The sequence below is a fragment of the Cyanistes caeruleus genome, chromosome 2 (genome assembly GCF_971803275.1).
Source record: "Cyanistes caeruleus chromosome 2, bCyaCae1.hap1.1, whole genome shotgun sequence".
NCBI lineage: Eukaryota > Metazoa > Chordata > Aves > Passeriformes > Paridae > Cyanistes > Cyanistes caeruleus.
In genome coordinates this window covers 79,870,814-79,897,769 of record NC_141702.1, presented here as the reverse complement: position 1 = coordinate 79,897,769, position 26,956 = coordinate 79,870,814, and the positions used below count along the sequence as shown (strand labels likewise).

The 26,956-nt window shown below is 41.0% G+C and overlaps 1 protein-coding gene across 9 annotated transcripts in view; it reads left to right on the top strand.

Annotated features, from left to right (window-relative positions):
- Positions 1-26,956, top strand: part of SULT6B1 (sulfotransferase family 6B member 1) — a 72,042-nt gene that overhangs the window by 14,001 nt on the left and 31,085 nt on the right. For 5 of the 9 annotated variants that reach the window (XM_023923819.2, XM_086878138.1, XM_086878139.1 and 2 more), the window contains 2 exons: positions 170-357; positions 2,423-4,702. In XM_023923819.2, coding sequence (XP_023779587.2) covers positions 170-357; positions 2,423-2,486 — 252 coding nt within the window. In that variant the 3' untranslated portion in view covers positions 2,487-4,702. Of the gene's footprint in view, positions 1-169; positions 358-2,422; positions 4,703-26,956 lie in introns of those variants that run through there. The other 4 variants (XR_015283543.1, XR_015283542.1, XR_015283541.1 and 1 more) reach the window with 4 other exon arrangements.

Sequence of the window (26,956 nt, the reverse complement as noted above, 5' to 3'; positions counted from 1 at the left end):
AGAATGAAAACTGTTCAAAGCATTAAATCATTGAGGATCAGAGGAAAAGACAATCCATAGCTCAGGTACAGCTATGCTGTAGTCTTTCAGAAGGTATGGAAGCTTCCAGGACTGAATCCTGCTTGCTCCCTCTGTAACTCACTTATGGTAGCATATCTCTCCCTGGCAGGCCCCACTGCACCCCACATCTGCCCTGCTGCCCCCTGAAGCAGTGCCAGGCATAGTGTCTTGGGTACCGGAGCTACTGAGATGCTACAGCAGTTTTATGGTGACCTTAGAGAGACAAAAGGAGCTTGAAAAGAAGCACATTGAATGTTTGCTGAGTGGTTTGCACATAGACATGAACAAGCTAGCCAGGTAGGAGTCAGCTCCATTTTGGTAGTCATGATTACTGCAGTGCTGAGGACCCACATCAGCAAGGGCCAGCCTCTCTAAGCGACACTGATGCTCAGCAGTGTAACCCAGAGGAAAGCAGAGTCCCACAGCATGGATGCAATAGGTGTGAGTATCTAACTTGCCAGCTCTAAGCCAATTTGTGAAATGTCAGTGTCACCTGAGGTGACACTCACCTGAGGTGAGGGTGAGTAAATGCATGGCATGATGGAGCTGCTCATGGGTGTACATGGGACAGTGTCTGCAATATTGGTGCACTGGAAGAATGAAGCAGTGAATGAGTTTATTTGGGAATGGTCTGGAAAATGGCACTTGTTATTTGCATGTTAAATATTGATACCTGCACTTGCTAATCTTTTTAATGCCAAACTGAGTGTAATTTTATTGTGTTCTGGGCTGATTATATAAAAATCACTTTCTTTTAGAAATAGTTGTTTAGAATTAAATGCAATGTTATATTGTTAGGGTTCACAGACTTTTGCTAACTTATGTGAGCACAACAGTTAGTTGGCATTTAATTATATGTGTAGTTAATCCAAAGCAATGCAACATTTTATAAGGATAATTGGTAAGTTGTCATGTAGGTGGTTTCTCTAAATGGCTTCATAGCATTTAGAAGGACAAAAGAAATTTCACATAAATAATAGGTTATTAGAAATAAATAGGTATGCAATTATTCATAGTATCAGAAGTGGACAATTAAGCTTACAATGGAATTCTCTGAATGCTACAGCTACAGTATTTGCATCAAATAACCTCTGAAATTTGTAGTTGGCTTTGTTCCCCGTGTAGAATGCCTTGTGTAATTATTATACAGTTTCCTTTTGAAGAAATCCGTTATGTTAATTATGTTAGTTCTGATGCTGTGAATAATTTGCCACGTATTCAGTAAAATTGATTTGAGTTTTGGCCCCTTAAATATGAGTGAACCATCTTATGGGGATATGTGCTTGATGTTTCTGGGGCCATCTTTTTCTAATTTTTGCGTAAGAGTGTCATACAATTAATGCTCTATTTAGGAGCTAATTTGAAGCTGGGGAGCAAGTTTGGACCTTAATTTTTCTTTGGAGAGCATAGCTGGATGCTGGGGATTGTTACAGCAAAAAAACCCTTATTTTTTTTCCTTCTGTGTACCATAAATGTTACCTGAAATTAAATAGAAGAAGAGAGCAATGCCACATTCTGTTCTCAGATAAATACTCTCCTTAGAATAGATTGCAGCTGTGACACTGGCATCAGTCTATTGGGGATGAGTTTGACCTCTGAAGTGCTCTCCCCTGTATACTGGAAAATGCTCCAAGTCTCTTTCTATTGAGGGGAATAGGAGGGAATTAACATTGTGCTGGTTGTTTTGTGCCATGTGAACACAGTTGGGTTGCTGAGGGGCTGGCACTGATTTAGTCAGTAAGTGCTCGTTTTGTTCCATCTGTTTGATTACCAGGTTCGGTCAAGAGTAGTACATGAAAAGACCTATCAAAATGCCCTTCAGCAAAACATGGCATGATCCTGCCCTGCAAATGTCAGATTACTATTTGTACTGTGACAACCCATTTCTCTGTGTAGATGAAAAAGCTTATTATATTTTTGCAGCATTACAGGAGAGAGATGTTGAATTATGGGGAAAATCCTGAGGGACAGCAAAGTCTCTCTAGTTGTATGTAATTTCATCAGTTTTACTCTCAAGGCTATAGTCCTGAGAATGAAGCCATCGACATCTAGGTACTGGCAGTGGTTACAGGATATGAGGAACATACTGAACTTTTTGTTTTGCACTTTACACTGCTTTCCTTAAAATACAATCTCAGCTTCCACCAGGTAGATCCCCAGGGGATTTCAGTGTGTCAATGCCCTGAGGTCAGAAATTGATGCATACCCCTTTTTGCTCTTCCCCACCCCACAAAATGAAAAAGCAGCAGAGACTGGTCCTCTCTCTTTGTTTAACCAAAGTGATGATGCCAGCGTCCCCTTCTTTTGTTTATAGAATGACCTTATGGTGAGATCTTACTCCTGACTTTAATTTCTTCTGCAGATGGAGGAATCAAACCTGTGTCTCCCAAGGCGGAACAAAAGTGCCAAGTTGTGGACTCCTGTGATAAAAAGAGGCTACTCTCCCGTTGAAACTACTTCACAGTCAAAATTAGTTGGGCAAGACAGAGACTGTGACTGACTGGGCCACCATACATGCTCTTGGGAGATGGGAGCTGAGGGGCTACACTTGAGAGGGAGAGAAGGAACTTACTGGTCCCTTGCTGGCTGCAGTGGTACATTCATTCATTAATCACTAAACCCTGCATTGTGCTGTATTTTGAGTGGAACTTGCTGCTGCTGTGCCTTATATGGACAGTAGTCCTACGGCTGCATGTCAGGCAGGGGAGATCATGTGATGATCAGAGGAGGCAGTCATGTGAGATCAGAGGTCCTCAGGGAGACTGGGAAATGTCCATCTGCTGATTCTGTCATGGGAGAATGAAAATATATGGACATATAGGCATGAAAACAACATGATTCTCAGGTCAAGTGGAAATTTCTGCTCACAGAGTAATATTCATATGGGCAGACTCCTTTGCCTGTCTTACACTTCCTGGATATGAGAGCAGTGTCTCATCTCCATCGTTTTCATGTATCATAGGAACAGGACTGCTGGGAAATAAATGTAAAGAAAGGAGGCTGGAGAAATTTGAAAAAAAAGAAATTTCTGACAGATGAATGGTAAAAGGTTTCTGAGGGTTGCTAAAAAATTCTGTACAACCCAGTTGTAAGTTCTGGTATGACCTCTTTGTCCCATCTGTAGCTTTTAACCTCTGTTGTATCCTGATCCATGTCTGATGATATCCATTCTGGCATGTGCAAGAAAGCACAGCATGGCTTTTATGACTGCTTTGTGCCACCTGCTCTGTGCCCATGTGGACACACCTAAAGCTAGCAGCACAGAAAGTATAGGAAAATCATAGAATCTTAGAACCATAGAATTGTAGAATGTTTGGGTTGGAAGGGACCTTGAAGATCATTTTGTTCCAGACCCCCCACCATGGGCAGGGGACACTTCCATCTAGACCAGGTTGTTCATAGCCCCATCCAATCTGTCCTTGAACAGTGCTAGGGATGGTGCATCTACAACTGCACTGGGTGACCTGTTCCAGTGTCTCACCATCCTTACAATAAATATTTTTTTTCCCTAATATCTAATATAAACCTACTCTCCCTAAATTTGATACCCTTCTGCCTTGTCCTGTCACTTCATGCCCCTGTAAATAGCTGTGCCCCATCTGTCTTGTAGGTTCCCTTCTAGGACTGGAAAGCTGCAGTTAGGTTACTCTGAAGCCACCTATGCTCCAGGCTGAACAATCCCAATTCTCTCAGCCTTTCCTCAGAGAAAGTGCTTTATCCTCCTATCTGAACTTGGTGACAGTCCGCTGGACTCATCTAACAGGTCAGTGTCCTTCCTGTGTGGTGGACAAGAGCTGGTTTGTTTGCTTTTGATGGCACTTTGCCACTGGTGTCCAGATGGAGAATGGGTGGGTTAATCTCTAGTTTGCAGTGTCATTTCTAGCCTGTGCTGTCCTTCAACTCTCTGGACAGAAGAGATAAAAGAACTCCAGGGTTTGCCAGCATTAACGTATAGCTCCAGGGTTTGCCAGCATAACGTATAGAATCTGTCATTTCTCAGCTTCTGAAGTGTCATTTTTTGCCCCCACTGTTTTTTAACAAGGAATCTATTCAACAGCATAGCACAAACCCCCGCTCACCTGTGATCCTCTAGGGAAGGCCTGCTGAAGAGGTGACCCCAGTGCTGCAACCTGCAGGTGTCAAAGATTTGTTAATCACCTCAGGCCAGTTACTTCAGGAGAGATAACTGAAGGGATAAGCAAGATGGAGATCAGGAAAAAAAGACAGCAGGCAAGATAAAAAAAAAAAAGAGAGGTATCAGTGAGTTAAAAATATAGTAAAAAGAAGTCAGGGTTATCAGCATTGTTTCACCAGTCTGTTCACACTGCCGAAGACTTCCTCTCACTGTAAGTTGCATGTTGTTCCAAGGCTGCATGTGTATTCAAGGCATGTACTAATGTAGGTACTATTATTTTTACACAAGCGTATCCCAAAAAACAATTTTTGCAATCTTGTAAACTTCTCATTATCAGTTGTATTAATCCCCAAACAAAGCTGAAACTGCTGTAGTTACTGTTTATTGACAGCTAAATAACAGTTGTCTCCAGCACAGAATTTACTGGGTTTTTTTTGGGTTTTTTTTTGGTTTTTTTTTGTGGTGTGTATGTAACTGCTAATAAAATTTGATAACATTTTACTTGTAGAGAGATTTTGGGTTAATGTTGAAAAATGTGCTAAGAGTTATCCAATTATATTACACAACTCTCCACTACAAATTCTAATTCTGCTTGAACAGAAGGATGCACTTTGAACCTAGTTTCCCCATGGTGTTCATTTTGAATCAAAACTGATTTTTGTCTTTCCTGATAAATGCTTCTATTGATTTTTCTACTGCTTAAGCTTCTACTTTAAGGAAAACACTTGTTTAAATCAATCCCTATTCTGAAAAACATGAGAGAACAGCTTAGTTGCAGGTCCTTTGTAGGCCTGATGGGTGTTCTCCCTGCACTATAAAAATGTTTGTATTATGGGGCTGTTTGAGTTAGGTTCATTAGTCATGGTCCCCCTCACCCATCATCCACCAAACTCCTTGATCTCATATGGTGGTAGAATATTCTCTTCAGACAAATGACTGTTTTAAGGTGGGTGAGACCCAAAGTCCTGCAGGAGATTGTTGCACAGACTGCCCTTTGAAAGCTTGAGACTTTTCTCAAGCTTTTCTCCTTCTCACCCTTCTTTTGCCTTTTCTCCTCACCTTGGCTCTGGGCTCCTTTGTCCTTGTGGGCTGCTGCTGTTCTGACAGGTTCAGGATGGAAGTGATCACTACATCATTTTACCTGAAATACAATCCCCCAGATCCCTAATTAGGAAGAGTCCAAATGCTCAGTGCCTTAAAACACAGGTATATACCCTTATATCTGGGATTGGTCTGTCTGGTTTTCAGTAATGCGACCAGCTGAGAAATGCAGATGCAGAGTTCTAACCATCTCTCTTTATGAAAGCACATTTGTAGTTAGGATACAGATTCAGGCACCAGTTGATTGAGAGCTGATCTGCCAGTGCTGAGAACTTCTCTTACCTGGTAAACACAGAGACCTTTAGTAAAATAACATATTTTAGTGCAACCATCTTTCATATGAAGCATTGCAGAATGTTAATGAGGGTGAATGGAGGGTAAGAGAACCCAGTTCCATAGGCTGAGACACATCCACAATGGCAGAGTGCTTGGCACAGCAGCTATGGGCTTCTTCTCAGACCTTTAGGAGAAACTAAAATGTTACTAAAAAGAAGGAAAGAGTTCATTCTCTCCTCTTTCCTCAAATGGATTATTTGAAAACATTTCCTTCCAGTCTGCTGTACAAAATGCCTCACCTTCTATGAGGGTTTTTCATACTTACATGAATAACCACAGAAGAAAGCAAAAATGTATGCCCTACATTCAATCATCCCTGCATTAGCTATTTGTCAAATAAATTTGACTTACACAGGTCTTTTTACTGAAGACCTTGTATAGCTTTTTAAAAGTACTTAATTTTTTTTTTCTTGTTCCTTGTAATCTAATAATGTATGAGACAATGTTTACAGTGACAGAAACTTCTATTTCCGTGGTTTATCTTCAGAAGATATTCTTTGCTGTCTTTGAGAAATACATGGGTTGCCCTGGTTGCATGCTGTTGCATGGTTATGCCTAGCATCAGGTTGCTCTTAAGTTTTGGGGAATTTACAAGACTCATGGGAGTGCATTCATCCTGATAAAAGTTTCACCCCTAACAGTTTATTGAGCTAAAGATCAGATGTATGGTATTGAAAAAATTCTGATATTTCTTTCTATAGTTGATATAATTCTAATTATTCTTCCTTGAGTCAGTTATGGGTGGTTCTTCCCATCAGATTGCTTATTAAATTGCTTTGTAAGCTTGTAAAAGTATTTGCTGTTCCTGTGGCTTAAAGGGTCAGCTGTTTCCCAGGGTTCAAATGTAGTTTGGATGTAGCTTTCACGTGTACTGCTAAATGTCAAGGATTGCTGAAACCTTGTTTTGTCACAAGCATGGAGTGAGGCACATTTTTTTAAAGCAAGATAAAGATCTTAAGAACAGTTGATTTTCTGGAAAAAGGTAGAAGGCTTGCTGACCTTTTGAAATTAAGTGTAACTGAACTCCAGTGTTTATTGATCTGCACAGAAAAACCCTCCAAAATACCACAAATTGCTTTGTGAAATACTCCTCCCTTCTGGCATGAGGTGAAGTATTGAGCACTAGAAAGTGTTTTGATTATGCATTTAAAAATGCAAAACGTGTGAATATACATTTATATGGATTCTGCGGGTTATGATGAACTCTCAGAGTGCTAATGCCCAGCTGCACATCTTGAGAATATGTTTAGTTTCTGGCAGCCTTCTGTGGACAAGCCACCTTATTGGATGCTGCCAGAGGTCTTAAAACCAGTGACTGCCCTTCTCTGTTGTGCCTACATCTGTGCCATGTGACTTCTCCAAACAAGAGTGGATCACGGCCTATAGGTCCACGGCAGAGAAGTAGGCAGTGTATTTCATGCTAACACAAAAAATTCTTGGGTAGCACTGAAGAGTTGCACACCCAGGCAGCCTCTGGGCATTTCTCAGTGTGGAGTCATTCCCTGCTGTGCTGTGTTTGCATCACTCCTCAAAGGCTTTGTGTGGTGTGCAAAATGTACTGCACAGGTAGCTGTAACTTATGCCCAGTCAGTTCTTGAAGGAGTTTTCTTTGTGTCAACACAGTTTTATTGTGACTTTGAAGTTGCCTGTTATGGAATGTGATCTCTTATCTTTAATGTTCCTGAAAACATTCAAATGGGTCTGAGCTTCAATAATAACATTGTAAGATGCCTTCAACAGAAAAAGCAGTGCAGACCTTCTCTCCTTTTCCCTTATCTATTTATTTTTATAGCTACATGGTTTTATTTAGAAACCTTTAGTAACACCTGTATTGGAAACACTTAAGTTGAGAATACACCAGGTTTTTGGCAATACTTTCTGGCACTGGAACTTCAGGAGGCCACTGGGATGCAGCTCAGCAGAGAGAGGGCAAGTTCCATAGTCCTACACCACATAACCCCAGACAACATCAGGCTGCACAGAGATCCTAATCAATATATTTTGTGAATAAAAATCATATACCTGTGTTGCAGCCATCTTAGAATAGGCTATTTCAGTTGGAAAGTGCCTACAACAATCGTCTAGTCCAACTGCCTGAGCAATTCAGGGGTGGCCAAGTTAAACCATGTTATAAAGGGCATTTTCCAAATGCCTTGTAAACACTGACAGGTTTGGGACATTGGCTATCTCTCTGGGAAACCTGTTACGGTGTTTGACCATGCTCTTGCTAAAGAAGTGCTTTCTAATGTCCAGTCTAAACCTCCCCTGGCACAGCTTTGAACCACTTCCATACCTCGTATCGGTAGATACCAGGGAGAAGAGCTCAGGACCTCCCTCTCCCCTTCCCCTCCTCAGAAAGCTGTGGAGAGCAGTGAGGTCACCCCTCAGCCTCCTTGGCTCCAAACAACACAAGCCCAAAGCCCTCAGCTGCTCCTCATGGGACATTCCCTTCTGGTCCTTTCACTGGTTTTGTTGCTGTCCTCTGGATGCAAACAAGAACCTTCACATCCTTCTTAAATTGTGGAGCCCAGAACTGCCCAAGTACTCAAGGTGAGGCTGCACCAATGCTGAATTCAGTGGGACAACCACCTTTCTCCACAGGCTGATGATGCTGTTTGAGGCACCCCAGGGTGCAGTTTGCCCTCCTGGCTGCCAGGGCACACCCTGCTGACTCAGACTGAGCTGCTGCCAACCAGAAGCCCCAGGTGACCAGTGGCCAGCCAGGTGTAGCCCAAATCAGTCCAGTCCTCTGAGCTCTGCCCTTCAGCCAGTTCTTCACCCAGCACACCCTGAACCCACTCATCTCACAGCTGGACAGCTTTTCCAGAAAGATGCTGGGAGGGGCAGTATCAAAAGCCTCCCTAGAATCCAGAAAAATTGCACCCACCATCTTCCCTTCATCCACTGGGCAGGTGACCTTATCAGAGTAGGATGTCTAATGAATTAAATCAGATTTTCCTTTGTGAACCCATTTTAATTGTGTCTGATGAGTGCATTATTCTTCAAATGCCTTTCAATAGTACCCAGTAGAATCTGGTACTCCATAATGGTTGCAGGTACTGAGGTTAGAAGACAGATTAATAAGTCTGTAGTTCATGGGGTCTTCCCTCACACTATTTTTTGTAGGAGGATGTGGAATAACATTGGCCTGCTTCAGTCAGCAGGCACCTCCCCAGACTCCCAAGACCTTTGGTACCTGATCAAGAGAGGTCCTGCCATAACTTCACTAGCTCCTCAAAATTCTGAGATGAATTCCATCAGGCCCCATGGACCTGAGAACATTCAGCTGATACAGCTGGGCCCTTACAGTTTCAGTGTCCACAAATCAAAACTCACTATTCCCACATTTGTGGTCCTCTGCCTCAGGGGTCCAGGCAGCCCAAGGCTTATCTCAACTTTCCAAATGTGTGTATCTGTAATTGCAGTGGAATATTCTAACCATATTCTTGCTAGAAAGCAAAATCTTCATACATACATGCATATATCTGTATCTTTTTTTTTTTTAAAGTACCTCGAAAACCCCTTTGTGTGGAATCTTTTACACATGAAAATCAGGATTCTACAAAGACTGGTGTGGTGTTATAGAATACTCCCCCACCGTCTGCTTGATAGAATTGAATTGCAGAATCTTATCTTGTAATTTGGAGAGTGAAAAATTATTGGATACAACTAGACCAGTCTCCTACTCTTATCTTATGGAAAGTTTAAAAATCCATTATTTTCAGATAAATAGAATCACTTCTGTGAGTAATAAGCTAGAATGGTGGGCAAGAGGCTATACTTCATCTGCACTAATCTCAGTGACTAATACAGAACATGATGGATAGTAGCAAAAATATCTGCTTTGAGTTGTTTTTAAAATTGAACTGGATAAACAACCCTTCATCTCTTTCCAGTCATTATTCCCTTCTAAGAAAGAAATTTTAGAATTGTGTCATGGCTACAGCCTTGGACTCTGTGCTAAGCGTTATTTAATAAAACCTAGGTAAATTGAGAAAATGTGGTATTATTAGCTAAAGTTACTTCAAGAAGAGCTAAGGGCTGCTGCAGACTTGAAATGTGGAAGCTGTCTTCCAAATCTGTCTTCTGTCAATGAGAGATTTATTTTCCTGTTTGTTTAAATTAATAGTAAAATATGGACAACTCTGAAAACTGTTTTTTTACAGTATTTCCTTTTTGTACATATCAAAGTCTGTCCAAAATACTAGGATCCAAGTCTCACTTTAATCAACTGTATTTCCTTGTTATATCCAAGTCATACTTGTTTTGTCCTTAGCTGTCATGTGATTCTTGAAGTCACCTTTTTTAGTTTTTGTTTTTTTTTTTTTTTTTTTTTTTTTTGTATTTTGCAGTGTCTGGTAGCTGTTATGCCTAATTTTCCATGGTGAAGATTTATGAGTAATTTGAGGAGAAAGAGGTTCTAGGGAAAATAGTATATGCTCAGAACCAATGTTAGAAAAGTTTGTTTCCTTTTGGAAGTAGAATTTAGGTGGTGTTTTTTGGTGGTGGTTTTTTATTTGTTTGTTTTTGTTTGTTTTTTTTTAATTACTGATGTGCCAGCACTTGTTCTGTGATTGAGGAAATCAGTGGATGCTTAACTGACCTATGTAAGGCTTCATCCTTTTAGATTAGCATGGATGAACCATAAATGCCACTTTTTTGATTTCCACATAAGGTTTTTTCTTGGACAGTCAAGCAATCCAATAAATAGGAAAGAAATGCCCGTTGAGATACGAGTGGTCCTGCCCTTTGAGCACTTTTTGATGCACATGGGTAACCTTTCTTCACACATCCACTTGCTCAGAAGAGCTATCGGGATAACCTTTTCTTCCACAGATTTGTCTGCTCAGAACTATCAGCATAACCTTTTCTTCCATGCAGAGAGTGAGTTTGATGTCTGTTTAACTCAGGAAGACCTGCTTTTCCCAGCACCAATAGTGATATCCAGGGAGGCTGGTTAAAGTGCAGCCTTCCAGTGCAGCAGGCAGAGCTCAGAGTGAGGAGATGAGCCACAGGAATGGGATTCAGGTGACGTATATGGAAATTCTGATTCTCCTATGTGACCTTAAGCAAATAGTTTCTTCTTTTGCACTTTAATTATCTCTGAGCTGCAGGCAGTTTGTTTCTTGTTCAGAGGCATTTAGTACCACAGGTCCAGCTTTAGTTGTGCCTTCATCCTTTATGCAAAGCCTCTACATGGGCCTTGGGAAGCTCATATAACTCATTGGGTGAGCTAACCTGCAGCTCCTGAGCTGTGGTCTATCAAGCCAGGGCAGCTCTATCTGGTTAAACACTGTATGCCTGCAGAGTTCAGGTGTGATCCAAATCCCTGTGGGTGTCTTTTCACTAATTCCAGTGAGCTTTGGAGCAGAAATTTAATGCTTCATGGGATGTTTTCAGTGTGGGAAGCATACACTCATTCCGGGTGTTTCAGTACAGTTTTAAGCTCCTGACTAATTCCTATTTACAGGTTTTGCATTCTAATGATTTATAAATTTGTGAAATGAAAGTAGAATTATTTAGACTTCCTGGGGAATGCAGTTCTAAGCACACCTGGTCTAATTAGAGGTTTAATTTCTCTCCTGAGTGAAAGTCTAAATCCTTTTAACTCTCCAGAGGGACAGAGAATAAAAATGGTTGTGAAGTATTGAGCAGAGCCAATTACATAAAGAAAAGGGTGTTGTTGGATGACCATAAAACCTGCAAAGCGCACCAACACATACAGAATAAGATGGCTCACAAGTGTTTTGCCAATCTGTCCTCATAGCAGGCTTGTTGGTGCAAGAGAAGCAATTTTGAGGCATGCATTTTTGCAGATGTGGCCATAGATGAGTATCTTTTGCATGTGAATGGTTTTCTTTTCCTCTTGCTGCAGGGTTGTCCCAGTTTAATTTCTCTCCATGTGTTCTTGCTGAAACTTCTGTCTGTGGTTACTGTATCAGTGGTCTCACAGAGTTTAGGAGCCTGTCTTGCAGCTCAAGGCTCATTTAATGGAAATATGCTAGGAACAAGACCAAGTGCAAGTTGGAATTTATATCCTTGACATTTGATTTAGGATAAATTCCTGTCTTTGATTCTTAAATTATGACCCAAAGACTTTTGTTTAGATAGTGTTTAGACCCTAGAGATTTCTAATTTATGCAGGGGCATCTTTGCTTGACTGAAGTTCCCTGAGGCTCTTCTCTCTGCACATGTTAGGGATTACAATTCTCTTGTTAAGTGAAGCACCTCCGGTATGAAATGATGTCTGAACTCTGCAGGCGCAGGAAGCCAGAAAGTCCTCTTCTGCCTCTGGCTTGTGGGCTGCTTGATTCTGCAAGTGCTCATGGACTTGGTCTGTCGTAGGAGATACCTTACAAAATAGTTTTGTTTAACTGATTTCTTTTTAATTACACTTAGAGAAGGGGTAATTTTGCTGCTTAATGTGGTATGTATGCTTTAAAGTTCTGTCTGGAGTGTCTGTGTTTGTGGTTTAGTGGTTAAGATATGTAGCTGGGAGGAGGCAGGCTTCAGTTCCAGTCTTTATTTTCTGGTTGTGCTTTAGTGAGTGTTAAATCCAAAATATAGACTTTGTTTGTCTGAAAAATCAGCTTGAGAGGAAGTACCCACTCAGCTGTAGGAATAAAAATGGGAGTAAATAATGATTAAAATGCAGTTGAAAAACAGTTTTACTAAGTTCTGTGCTCTGGAGCAGAAAGCTGTAAGAAACATAGTAGTGAATCTTTGTTGTACATTTGAATTAGGCCCTCAGCCAATGGCACATACTAGTTTTCTGAATTTTTCTCTTACAACATCAAAGTTGAACTAAAAATCCTATCAACAGAACAGCACTTAGAGAAGCATAAAAATGTGTGAAGGGAGGATAATTCATGAAGTCTGTTCTAAATAAACATCTTTCCCTAGCTCAAGAAAGTGGACAATCATCAGCTCATTAGCTCATGATCCCTGTTTGGATAATATTTTTCATGGCAAATATATACTTAAAATGGAGAGAAAAACACATAGGTGTCTGCAGCTGTTGCTGTGCTGTCTTCTTCGGCATACTTGGCTTTTGTGGGCAGTGTGCATTTTCTCAGGTGATAATTACAGATCTCTTCAGCACAACTTTGTTAAAAAGGCAGGTTATTTTGCTCTTGATTTGTACTGATTTATTTCTTAAGAATACTTGTGCTCTTACTGTAGGTGCTCAGATTATGAGAGGGGAGGATGGTGAATTAGGAGCCTCATAGAAGGACCTGTATGTACACACAACTGGCCTTATAAATGGATTTTCTGCCGAGTGTTTACGGAAAGCTCATTAGTTGTTCATGACGTTTTGGTGTGAGGCTTCCTCAAAAGGATGAAAAATTAGACTTTGTCTCCTGAGATACACAGGAAAGTGCTAAATGTGACAGTAATGACCTTGTCAAATAGTCGAGAAGAACCAGAAATCAGGTGAACAGCTTTTCATTGTTTTATCTATATCATTGTGCTGTTGTGTACACTTAATGCCTTTCTGTCTTGAGCAATTTTATTTTGATGATCTGGACTTGCAACTAATTGGATTTTTTGGAGAATTTGATGTCTCTAATTCTGACTCCTTCCGGCATATTTTGAGCCATGTCTTAAGAACAAAAGTAAAACCTTGCTACTTTATTGCACTTCAGTTTCTGAATTACTTTCATTATTTTTTTTCCTGATTTTTATCAGTATTATTTTTATTGGAAGAAAGTGCAGTGTTGCCAGCAACCTGGGGTTTGGCATCAGGCAGTGCCTGGGGGTGGTAAGTCAGTGATTCCTTTTGTTTTCTCCCTCTGAAGCTATTTAGATCTGCTGTTTGCACAGGCACAGCAGAGTTTTAGATTAACAGCAAATTTTTTGAGTGGCCTGTCTTGAGTCTCAAACTCCATTGGTCTTTGCCATTGACCACCACCTGAGAGAGACGTAGAAAGACCTGAGGGTAAAAATCATTGTGAGAATCTGCCTTTAAAATTATCCTGTGATGCTGGTACACAGCCAGTACACACAAATATTGCCTTTCAGACTGCCTGCTGCCAGATATTTCAAAGCTCTCCATGTTGAATAGATTTGGGTGTGCTTTCTTCCTTAAAGGTTTTTCCTGGGTTGTATTTCTTCACTTGGTGTTTGTTTTTATTGTTGCCCACTGCTGTCCCCTATCCCCCTTTTTAATGTCTTGGATATCTGTATTATTCCTATTGTGGGAAAACTGCTCCCTAGCCAAGGTTAATCATAGTGAATGATTAACTGCTGAGTTTTCAAATCTGAATATGGAATGAGAATTGGTGCAAGTTTTCTCTTTTCCAGTAGTTATCCTCACTGTTGACTTTTGGGCAATTTCTTCTATTCTCCCTCTCTTTATAGATCACCATTAACTTAGAGCCTTAAGTAGGGTAAACAAAATCTGTTTTGGTCAGTGGATTAGGAGGCAACATTTAGTTTGTGTCTATTTACCCTGGAAGTACATATATGTATATATACACACATATACACACACACACACACACACACACACAGATATATACATATATGTATGTATATATATATATACATATACATATATATATATATATACACATACACACACGCACACATATGTATGCAGTGAAAATATATGGGGACAAACCTATTTTTGGGGATAAAGTTTTTGCAGGGCCTGTTGCAATAGGGGAAGGGGTAACTGTTTAAATGAAAAGAAGGTTGGTTGATTTAGATTAAAGGAATTTTTTATGATGAGTAGGGTGGTGAAACACTGGAACAGGTTGCCCAGAGAGTTGGTAAATGCCTTAACCATGCCTGGAAACATTCAAGTTCAAGTTACATGGGGTTCTGGGCAATCTGATCTAGTTGAAGATACTCTTCTTCATTGCAGGGGTGTTGGACCTAATGATCTTTCCAGCCCAAACTATTCTATAATTTTTTCTATCTATCTATCTATCTATCTATCTATCTATCTATCTATCTATCTATCTATCTATCATCTATCCATATGTATATGTGTGTGTGTATGTATGTATGTATGTATATAAAAGATGGCTCTGGAACACTGTTACAAATCAGTTTGACTGACTTTTCCCGGCCAGGACAGTGTCTGATCTGAGATTCCCTGGTGATTCAGGATCAGGCCAGGCGATTTAAGCACCTCCTGGTGGGATGTCTGGTGTGTAACACCTGGAGACGATCACTAGATGGCAACGTTACACAACCGAAGGGCCATCTCGCCTTCCTGCAGCAAACTTTTTATTTGTTTCTTATAATCACTGGATGAAATGGTCTTTTTCGTTCAGATTATAAAGCCAAGGTAGAGAGTCTCATGAGCCTGCAGGATGAAAAAATAAGTTATCATTGCAGATTACACAGCCATCTCAGAAAATAAATAACTATAGAGCTCTTGTTAATCCTGGTCAGGTTGTCTAAGGACATATGCTACTATACTTACGGTTCCTTAGGGTAGTGGCTTGAATTTTGCATAAAGATCCTTAAGGCATAAAAGGCCAAACTGAAGGATTGTTACTGCCTTGTTTCTTCATGAAAATATGCTTTTGAAGTTGTAGTTATCTCTGACAACACTAATATTAGGCTGAGATATTGACCTTTTGCACTGCTACAGATTTGCCCTTTCTGTGCTTGATGGGTGATTTTTCACGTGACTGTTTTAGAGCCAAGTGTGGGCTGGATTCTGTACAGGTAAACTGATAAAGCATGAGCAGCATGGACCTTGGGCTGATACTCAAACTCTGATAATGTGATACACTGCATGTGCCAGAATGAGTAAACATTGTCTTACAGCACAGCTCTTGTCCTGAGAGCAGGCAGAGCAAAGGGTTTCCTGAAAGTTGTGAGATGGAGAGCTGAGAGGCCAGGCACACACTGACATCTCTTTGTTGAGAAGTTCTGGGTGCTTTTGGTCAGAGGTACTGGTGCACATCAAAGGTTGCACAAAAAGGGCCAAAAGTCTCTAAGATTTCTTCAGTTCTTACTGAAGCAGTTTTCAGACATGAAGATATAGAATATCTTTTGAATGCATAGATATACTACTGGAGAAGTGGAGTTCAGAAATCATTAGTGAAGTCAGGAAGTACTATTTCTTAATTAAAACAGATCAAAATTATATTGATCACTTGTGGGTTAAGGAAATATATTTCTTTAAATACAATATAAACATTGAAGGTTAACCAGAATAACAAACTTCACTTATGGCAGAAGAGAAACAATTTTCTGCTGACGCAGTAGCAGATGAATGTTATAAAATAGAAGCTTTCTTGGGGACAGAGATTCCAGATTCACAATTTCATGCAAGAATTTCTTTTCCTTATTGGAGATTACATACTGGGGAAAGACTACATGTGTATGTCAGTGTGTATGTAGCCATAACATCCTAGTATCAAAAGTAAGCATAGGATGTTTCTGTTAAGGTATTCCCTCTGAAGCCAGGGAAGAATTAGTGCTCTGGAGAAGTTAATCTCTGATCCTGAGATATATCTTCTCTCTCTCTCTCTCACTCTCTCTCTCTCTCTCTCTCTCTCTCTCTCTCTCTCTCTCTCTCTCTCTCTCTATATATATATATATATATAAATAGTCTGTATTTGATAGTTCTGTTCACACTATGTTCAATGAAAATAAAGTTGGAGTAGGGTAGGTATTAGCACAGTCCTGGGTCTATTCAGCCATAAAGTACAAGAAGAGACTTCAATAACTTTTCTTACTTGACCAACAAAATGAAGGTTGAGAAGCTGTTTAGGGCTGAAAATACAAGGGAAGAAGGGAAAGGAAAAGCTAAAAAGCCATGGTAGCAAAAGAGCAAGTATTATATTATATATTATATACATTAGGTATTCGTTCTAGATGGAAAATATACCTTGCCATCAGAACAGGGATGTCTAGTGTGGGCAAGATAAACCAAACTGGTGCTTTTCTTGAGTGAATTATGGGGCTTGGTTGACTGTGGGAGGACTCATCTCCTCAGCTCTTCATTCCTTGAACACACACACAACTAATATATTTGATGCCCCAGTGAATAATCATGCAACAGTGTACTGTACTGTGGGTCTAAGCCATCTGCTTTGGGAAGGGCTATGTGCTCAATAGCTCAAGTATGTGCTTGAAGAGTGAAAAACCCACTCTTTTCAGGGATACTGTGGGAATATTTACTTGTAGCAGTAATCTGAGTCTTGATATAGGGATTTCAAAAAACTGCTCTTCTGCTGGTACTGGAATGAACTTAATTTATCCTCTTATCTCTGACAATCTGAAGATCTTTTGTCAGCAGTAGAAGCCTCATTTTTTTGGCATTAAGGTGAAAAAGGGAAGATTTTAAATCTTCATTCACTATTGTTCTGTTTCCTTGCTGCTCCTGGGGGATAGAAACTGATCTGAAATGTATAGGAGGGAATGTGGAACACCAAGAAGTTATATCTCCCTCAGGTCTTCAGGTGTGTGTGTTGCCATGTGTTTTCTCACCTGTACACATGCAATGATAATGTCTGGTCTTGTCCACTTCACAGTGTGTATAGCACAAGATGATAATCACAGAAACACAGAATTGGTAGGCTTGGAAGGGGTCTGTCAAATGGCTGCTGTGATGTTACCTTTCCAATGCTCTGATCCTGAACACCACAGAAAGGAGAGATTCCAAGGTGGACAGCCAGCTGATCTGTCCCTCCTTGTACCATCAGATGAAGGGTGGAAGGAGAAGGGGACACACTCTAATATAGTCACATATATTTAATATAACTGACTTCAGCACTGGAAATTCCCGACATGTAGAAACATGAATTGGGCTGCTTTCTTCCTTCCTTTCACAGGAATATGTGCAAAGCACGCAATTTTGCAAAGACATCCACAAGGAGGAGCCCGGAGCTTGCCAAGGCTGGATCTATCCCTGTCCCTTTTTTTTGCTGCTGCATCCACTCAAGGTAGCCTTGTCTTGAAGCATAATTAGTTCTGAGGCAGAATTTTATCAGCATAGTCTTTGGGGAGTGGTAGCATGTAAACACTTATTAAAATGTTATTTTGGGGTCATAATTCTGTCATGAGCCAAACTTGACAGATGCAAATGGAAGAAGGGGTTATGTCTCCACAGGGACCAGTTGTGTTTCCTTCTGATGATTTACATCAAATGGTGCATTTCCCTTCAGTCTGTGGGATCATACAAGGATAGAGAACATTTTCATATTTAGAGCAAGAAAGCACATAGCCTTTTACACTGGGAAGGATATGGGCAGTATAGATTCTTATAAGCAAGATTTTCCTTCTGGTAGCTTCAGAAACAAGATTAATGGGCATTAATTGACAGGGACATCAGGTCTGTTTTTTTTTCTCTTTATCCCTTCCTTCCTGAAAACTGCCATTCAGCTTCTTTTAAGATATCAGGAGGGGCAAAAGAATTGTGTTTTCACCTCTGCAATTTTCCATAGGCTTGTTGTGTGACTGCATGGATTTCTTCATCTCTCTTTGTTTTCTTCTGGGAGAACCAAAGAGCGGTTTGTGTTGGAAGGGACCTTAAAGATTATCTAGTTCCAACCCTCCTGCCAAGGGCAGTAACATCTTCTGCTAGACCAGGTTGCTTAAAGCCCCATCCATCCTGGCCATGAACACTTCCAGTGATGGGGTGTCCACTCCTCTGGGCTCCCTGTTCCAGTCCCTCACCACCCTCACAGTAAAGAATTTTTTCCTAATATCTAATCTAAACCTGCCCTCTTTCACTTTAAAGCAATTACACCTTGTTCCATCACTACATGCCCTTTTAAAGTTTCTATCACCACTTTTCTTATAGGGTCCCTTTAGGAACTGGGAGATGCTGTAAGGTCTTCCCAGAGCCTTCTCTTCACCAAGGTGAACAGCCCCACTCTCTCAGATTGTCTTCAGGAGAGGTGTTCCAGCCCTCTGATCATCTTCATGGCCTTTGGACTCACTCTGGCAGGTCCAGTCCTTCTTGTGTCAAGGGCCCCAGAACTGGATGCAGCACTCCATGTGTCACCAGAGTGGAGTAGAAGGGCAGAATCACTCCCCTGGACCTGCTGGCCACACTGCTTTGGATGCAGCCCAGGATTCCATTGGCTTTCTGGGCTGCAAGTGCACATTGCTGGCTCATGTCAAGCTTGTCAAACAGCAACCCTGAGTCCTTCCCCTCAGAGCTGCACTCAATCCACTCTCCACCCAGCCTGTGTTTGTGCTTGGGATCATCTTGAACCAGGTGCAGGGCTTGCACTTGCTGTTGTTGAATTTCATGAGGTTTTCACAGGTCCACTTCTCAAGCTTGTCAAGGTCTCTCTAGAAGGAGGACCGTTCTTGCTTTCTGTTGATGATTTCTTTTTCTGGTAAGTTCTCAGATACTGTCTTACATGGGAGGGTGTGGTTACATAGGGGCTGTGTAAGAGAAATTTTCAGGATGCCTTAACCTTTTTTCAGTTTTCTAGTTGGAGAGTTTAGTTTATAGCCACAAAACTACTAATGAAGGCAGGTAAGTGATGGTTTTGGAGCTCTCTGACACTGGCTGGTGGATGCAGCTCTCTTCCTAGTGAGGGGAATATTGTGGCATGCTGTCCTGTTGTCTTGTGCAGTGTATGCTTCCTTGGGCACTAATGCATGGGAAGGTGGCAGGACTACACACATCTAACTTTGTGCCTTCTCCTCTCCAGTTCATCTTTTCTTGTGACATGGTTAGCAAAATTTCCCCAGATTTCAACAGGACTAGGAACAAGCATTTAGAGCATGTTAATTTTTTTTTTGTTGTTTGTTTTGGTTTTTTTTGAGTGAATTGCATTTGAAACGTGAGTAGGAATTTAAGTGCAACCTTCCAAAATCACCCACCATTACCTTTGCTAGCTGAATGCACAAATACACTTCAAAAGCAGAATGCCAACATGTTCTTAAATTCTTACTTTTATCTTGCTGTTGCACATTGCTGAATCAAATGCCCCAAGGTAGTTAACTTCACTTAGAAACCTAATTTTCATCTCACCTCACTGAATTTTTATTCTGGGGCAGCCCCCATACCCATATTTGGATCTTGCCCATGCCAGTGTGCCTACTCTGCTAATGGTGGTACTTCTCCTAGTTTAGAGGGACAGCCAAACTAGCTCCAGGAAATCATAACATTCAGAAGACCTGCTGATACCTGTTGTCATTTCTGGACACGGGTACCTGCCTCTGAGGGAAGGATATGCAACTGTTCTCTGTTAAATGTGTGCAAACAGCACTTTTATTTGTACTTACTGAAGACTGTTCTGTTCCTTTGAGCTCATTAGCAGTGAAATTGATAACATCATCTGACTGTCCCAGCATGATCTGGGCCTTCAGTGATTGATTAAATGCAGAGGCAAATTTGAGGCATTAAATTAGTTGCAGAAGTGGTTTCTTGCAAGTGGACTGTGGAAAGTGGTACTGATTGCTGTTTCACAGTGAGCCACAGGGGTCTTTGTCCTTTTCCTCTATGGAGGATTAAATATATTGTGACATTTTGTTTCCTCCTCCATGGCTCTGTAATGAAGAGGGATTAGGTTGTGGTCATGGAAAGGAGCAGTGTGAGGCTACGTGTCAAGAGGTTTGTGTTGTGGCCTGGCTGTTTCAGCTGGGACTCCCTGTTCATGTCAGGGTATGGATCTTTGCCTCTGCTCTCTATCTACAGAATTAAGGTAATGTGCCTCTGCAGCTGCCTGGGGACATCAAAGAGGCTCGATGTTAAAAGCTCATAATGACCACCAGCAAGTGAGCCTCTGTGGGGGGGCTTACACTAAACAGAGTTTTCAGTTTAGTGGAAAAAACCACATCCCTTTCTGTTCTTCAAGAGAGATGGGACTTGGGGGCTGGTGGCTCAGGGTTATGGACTTTTGGGTGTCTAAGAAATGCAGAGCTGGGTTGGAAGGCTCTCCACCTTTGCACACCCAGAAGTGAAGAGTGTTTGGAAGTCCAAGAACAGAGTGCAGGCACATCTGTAAGGCTTTGAGAGGAAGGAAGGTGGCTGATTTTTGGATCAAAAGTTTACAGAAATGGCTGGCCTGAGAGTTCTCTGAGTGAGAGAGTAGCCTACTTTGTGTTTCTCAAATTTAAGGAAATGGACATTCCTGCTTCCTCTTAGCACAGCCTTGCTAAAGGTTACAAAATCTAATTTTATCTCAAGTTGATCAAGACCTGCTGAAGCAGGTCTCGACTTGCAACCTTTCCTATCACAAAAGCCATGCTGGTATTTGTTAAGTGCATCTTGGGCCCTTGATCTGACAGTGCTGTATAAAACCAGAGACTGTTCCTGTGCAGAAAGTGGAGGAATGGTTGACATCAATAATTGAAGCATTTAAAATTAACTGCTAAGATTAAGTGCTGAATTAGTGATTCAGAGATCCCTGTTTAGTAACTAAATGAAACAGAAAACAAATTACCCAGAGACTACTCTAGCTCTTTTAAGGGTGAATAAAGGACTTTCGTTGTGGAGTTTTTCACTGGTGTCAGTTTTTGCTGGGGCACTGTTACCTTGTGAGAGTAAGGATCCCCCCTTCCTCTTCCATTGTGTGCAACCAGCTGAGTGGTGATGATAGCATAATATTTGTGCTGTGCTTTAATACCTGGAAGCCTAATGTGGCAATGAATTTAGTTTCCCTCTTCACTGTCCCTTCCCCTGATCTCTCACTTTCACCAGTGCTGATATTACTTTGAAGGCTTGATTCTGCTTTGCCATACCATGTGTAGCACCTTCCAGCCATGTGCAGAGAGAGCAGGGGATCAGCTCCTCCGGACCTGAGGCTTTTTGAGCAATTTGAAGGGCTTGTGCTCTTTGCAAGTGCGATTCATTTTGTTTCCCTCTGGAAAAACTCAACAGGCTAAGATAGCATCTTGTAGCGTTCTTGTCATGTTTCCTTAGCGACGTCCCTGCCATCTTGTCCACATGAATAACAAAGCCAGATCTGCAGTTTTGTCTTGAGAGGTAATAAAAATGAACTCCAGCTGCCTTTGTTCTGGTGTATATAAATTGTTAGCCCTACCGTACACTCCAAACCCAGAATTTGTTTTCTGGCTATTGGTGGTGCTGATGTACGGGGGAAATGCTGTAGTCTGCATTTTGCAAGCAATGTTGACAATGTGCAGCAGAAACGAATACAAATATGGCTATTAAAGTATACAATAAATTAGGCAATGCTGACATGGATGTGATAAGATACAAATAGGTAACATCGAGTTGTTGTGCTTACTAGGGCAGTTTCTCTAGAGACATAATCAAGTAGTGATTCTAATGTTTTTTCTCTTGTCTCCCCTCCCTCCTGCATATTTTTCTGTCTTTTCTCCAACCTAATATTTTGCATGCATCTTCTTGCCACATCAGCCTTGAAATCTAAAGAACCAGCTTTTTTGGGGGAGGGTTATTTCTTTAGAGAGAAGGACTAACGGTAGAAATTGGACATCACTTATTGTTTACTGAGGCAAATCGCACAGACCCAAAGGAACCTTACTGACTTATACATGCCAAGGGCATATTGGTCAAAGTCCCACCTCCAGTTTTTGAGAGTACAGACTACTTTGCAGACACTTCTGCCTTGGGGGGCATTTGACAAGAACCCTATTAGTGGGATGTGAGATTTTGGCAACTGAAGTACACTTGGGAGAGGTTTGTTTGAAACCTCTGTGTTTATTTCAAAGGAATTTTTGAAGACTTGCTTTTTTCCCATTTTGAAAGGGAGACGGGACAGAGGGCTAGGGTCAGGCTGTCCTACAGCCAAGTCACCCCTGCCAACCTTCAGCTGCCGTGTGCCGTAACCCTTGGTGCTATGAGATAAAAGTGGTGTTGTATTTCAGTTTGATTACCCTTTCCTGAGTTCATAAGGCCCCTATCATTTATTGCTTGGTGTGAGCGTTAGGTTTTTAGTGTAGTGAAGGTCACCCATCTGTGACTTTGGCTTTGCTACCTAATTGTAAGTGACACCCCCTTTCCCCAGCTCGCTTTTAAATTAAAAAAAGAAAGGTTACAATTTGGAGCCTGAGAATTTTCTTTCAATGAAGAGAAGTCATGTCTTTCCTCTAAGGAAACACCTGGAAAATTAACATTTTATGGTGTGCCAAATTAGTTCCTTTGAAACTGCAAGGTGAGAAAGGTTGTTAAGTCAGACACTCACAGAGGATTTCTTCAGCTCAGTGAAATACCTACATGGCCAGCAACAACCTGTTCCATCTAAATGTAGCTCTGAAGACACACATTTTGCTTGTATTGATCACTTCTCCCCACTCACAAGATTCATTCAGGACTGATTTTAAAGCCATGAATACCAATAGTAAAATAAAGCCTTGGAATGTTTGAATGAACTATCAATGAAAGAAAGATTCAGCTCTTCCTGTGAAGGCTCTGAGGCTAAATTTAGCCTTGATGTTACCATTCTGGAATTTTGTTCCCAGTTAGGATGATCTTGTGTATATCTGTATTATCTGTATATATTTTTTTTGTATGTAGTCTGCTCTAAGTAGGAGATACACATTAACTAAATGTTTACACCAGCTTGGTTGTAAGGATGGGCTGGCACCAGGATATACTTTAAAACCCAGGATCTTTTATGTTGGTAAAATCCATCCAGGAGGTCAACAGTTCATATGTTTGTTATGCATAGCTCTTACCCAGGAACCACAAGCAGGAAGTAAGTAAAAAAGAGGTAACTTTTTCAGTTGTCTTGCGTCAAGCTCCCTGAACATCCTCTTGACTGATTACAGTTGATATGTAAGAAAAACATAAGCTACTTTTAAGAGTTTTTGTATTCTAAGGAAGGAGATGTGATAGAAGCTAGAGAAAGATGCCAAAACATTTTCTGCTGAGATACCATCACCTCAGTCTCTCTTTGTCTGATTAATGATTTAAATATGTAAACAAAATAGAACATTCTTGAAAAGAACCGTAGTTTGTATTAAACAGATCAGTAGGCAAGGCTGCCTAGGACCAAAGTTCAATTTGCACAAGGATTTGCTACACCCTGGTCTTCAAGTACTGTTGTAATTTCACATATTTCAGAAGATGAGATGCTGTGCTGATTAAGTTCATTCTATTTCATTTTTACCTGTTAGGAGTAGCCTTGCATGCTGAGTAAGAAAATAGATTGTTCAATAAGCATGCCAGCTTTCAGTGCCCTTATACTCCAGCAAGGAACCGGAGCTACTAAATGCTTGTCAGTGATGGGGCCCATCAGCTTTTCTGTTGCCTGATTTGGGAGATTTATGTTCAATCATTTGAAATCCCACAGTGATGAAGCTTAATATTCAGCTTGTCAGGCTAAATGCATGACCTTTTTTTAATATAAAATGTTTCCTATGTGTTAAGCTGCTTCTGGAGTTATAAAGTGACAGAGGACTGCTAATTTTTTAAACCTTAATTTATTTAAATGCTGAGCCTAAGCCTGGAATAAGCTTAATGCTTAAAGTTAATATATACAAACGAAGGTACCATGCCAGATGGTTTGGCCAGGTAAGGCTCCTAGTCTCATAATAAAGCTGTTGAATGAAGTGACCTGGCTTTCCACATCTGTGGAGTATCACAGACTCGAGCAAGAGATGGCTGGGTGTCTGGAGCAACACAAGCCTGGTGTGGTGGTGGGGGCAAGGCTGGGGGGCACAGAGCTGTGGGATGGCTGCAAGCAGGGCACAGACCTTGCTAGGGTACCTGGGGCTATCTTGCAGTGTGGCAGCAATTCCAACTTCCCATTCCCATCTCTGGCAGTGGGCACTGCAAGGGAAAAACAGCCTCCCTGGGGAGATATTTGAACAGCTGTCTGGCTTACCCAGGAACCTAATCAGTGTATTCTAAATGTCAGCCGAGGCATGTAGTACAGTGTTGCTTTTTAGGCCCTCATCCTCCAAATTCAGCCTGGTACTAAGGAAACATTTGTAAGTGCTGTATATAAGTGTGCTGCTTGGTTTTTGCAATTAGTGCCAGCTCTCTTGGAAGTGCTGGAGAAACACCATGGGGTTTGTCACTGTTTGGGGTAGTAACTGGGTTTTCTTAGAGTCCCAGGGGTATGATGTGTTTCTCAGAGAGCAGACAGCACCTAACAGACGCTTCAGGGACTTCCCTGAAGAGTTTGTTGTCACTTTTGGTCCCAGGCACTCGACAGGGTCCTCAGCCCTGAATTTTGAACCTGGCCTTGCCATGGCATACAGTGTGCCTGCACGGTTTAACACTGCAGAGGAACATGTGCGTAAATCATTCCTTTTTTTCATTAAAGGCAATCTAGTAATCTGAAATTGCCATAGGGACAAAAAGTTCTATAGTTATATTACAGAATTTCAGGAGATTCTTCTTATTTTCATTGTAGGGGAGGGGAAAGCCGTGTAACATTTGCGATGTGACTTAAGTATCAGCTTTCCTCTAATGAAAGTCCTGCAGGTTGATTGCTTTCCACTTTCGAAATCATGACAGAAATAAGCCTGAGGAAAAAGAATAGTGTGTTTTGTCTCTATCCCATGCTGTCTCAGAGACACCCACAGAGAAAATGGTAAAAAGTATCTCTTGATCATGAAAGATGGATGGGCCCATGGCAAGAGCTTAGCTACCAGATTCCAAGTTTAGTATGAATTTTTGCCTCTGGGCTTGAACTGTTTACAACAGGTTTTAGCTTGAAGTGCAAAACTGTGGTTGTAGGGAAATATGGCGTTTTTGCTCCTGAAAGTGTATAACAGGGTGTGTGAAATAGATGTGCTCTTTTCATTGCCTAAGCAAGTCAATGGAAAAATCCAGTTGCTGGGTATCCAAACATCTTTGGACTTTTAGTACAGCTTGAATGCCAACAGGTTTCTAGGGGAAGCTGTGTTATGTGGTATTTTATCTTCAGCAGAAGATAAGCAAGCTCCAAGCCTTGATACCCTATCCTGTGTATTTTAGTGCAAACTGGAGAAGCTAATCTGTTTGAATCTAAATACCCCCCTCTCAGCTCTGCTAATCGAGTAGTTTGTATGCATCCTTTAAAAGTGAAAGTATACACTTGGTGGAGGGAAACTTTTTTGGTGTTTCTAAATATTTTAATTTTTAAAAATGTACTTACCTTGCTTTATTGCCATAGAAAATGCCTACAGCACCGTAATCTGTGCAAAGTGCTTTACTATCTTACCAATAACCTGAAAATTTTTATTTTTAAGGTTAAATCTTGTTCCTAACTCCAAATCGATCACTACCCAGTGTTTGACAGCATTCTACCCTCTGGTTTCTGAATGTTATTTTAGGAATGGCAGAAATGTGGTCACTGATCTTGCTAGTTTAAAATAAAGTTGTACAAGAAAAAGTTAAAACAGAAATAAGTCTTCTCTGCAGTCTGCAAGGAGACTGCTACTCTTATCAGGCTGAAAATTGTATGAAATGTGGCCTTATTTCTTTCATGCTACATTAGTGTGAAATCTGGACTCTTGATTCCACTCTTGGGGTGCTTCAGCTCCATCTGTAATGAGTAAAGGAGTCCTCAAGAGGAATCTAGTGGTTCATCCCATGAAATCCAGTTTCTGATGCTGACCAGTATTTTATGATCCAGAGAAGGTTTCAAGCTACTTTGAGTGATGACTGGTGTGATGGGAAGGACACTGGTTTTCACTTCCCTTGTCGTTAGTGGTTAACTTGCTTTGACCTCAGTAAGTAGGGATGCTGGGATTTCAAATCTTCCTATGAACAAGTGACTTTGTTAATGCAGTGTTTCTAGAAATTAATATTCTATATGAGCATTAGTAAACATAGTAAAGAGAGGACTGGAAAGTGACTCTCTCTATGGAGGCACATTTCATCCAGAAACCTGTAGCATCTGTGAAGTCTAAACTTTATAAGAAGCAGCTAAGTCAGCTTCTTTGTAGTGTACTCCCTTCCCTGTATTTTCCATCTCTCAGTTTTAACAAATCATGTCACAATTGTGTGCTTTAGTGCTTTACTGTAAGCACTCTATGTTTTCCTGAGTGCCCGAGACCAAGCAGCACATTCTGTCTCTGTGGGGTATATTTTTAGTGTGGTGTTGAGAGAAAGAAGGTGCAATTAGAGCTAACCCATTAACTGTAATAGCTCTTTATGTACTGCACTGACTGCAGACCCCTGTGAGGGTCAAGGCATTGCCAATTAGCCTACATCTGTCCAGAAACAAGGTTCCCTTTGATCTCTCTAAGTCTAATTTAATTTTATTTGTAAGTAAAATTGGACAGTGCAGTCTAAAAGATATAAATGGAAACTCAGCAAAATGGCCCTGAATCTGGTACTGTAATTGTTGTAGGATATGTTTCTGTTTATACTGCATTTTCTGCTGTAAGGTGATTTAAGCCTGGGCAGCCAAGCTGGCATAACTCAGACCTGTTGGGTACTAACAATTCTTTTGGGTAATAAAAGAAACGTGT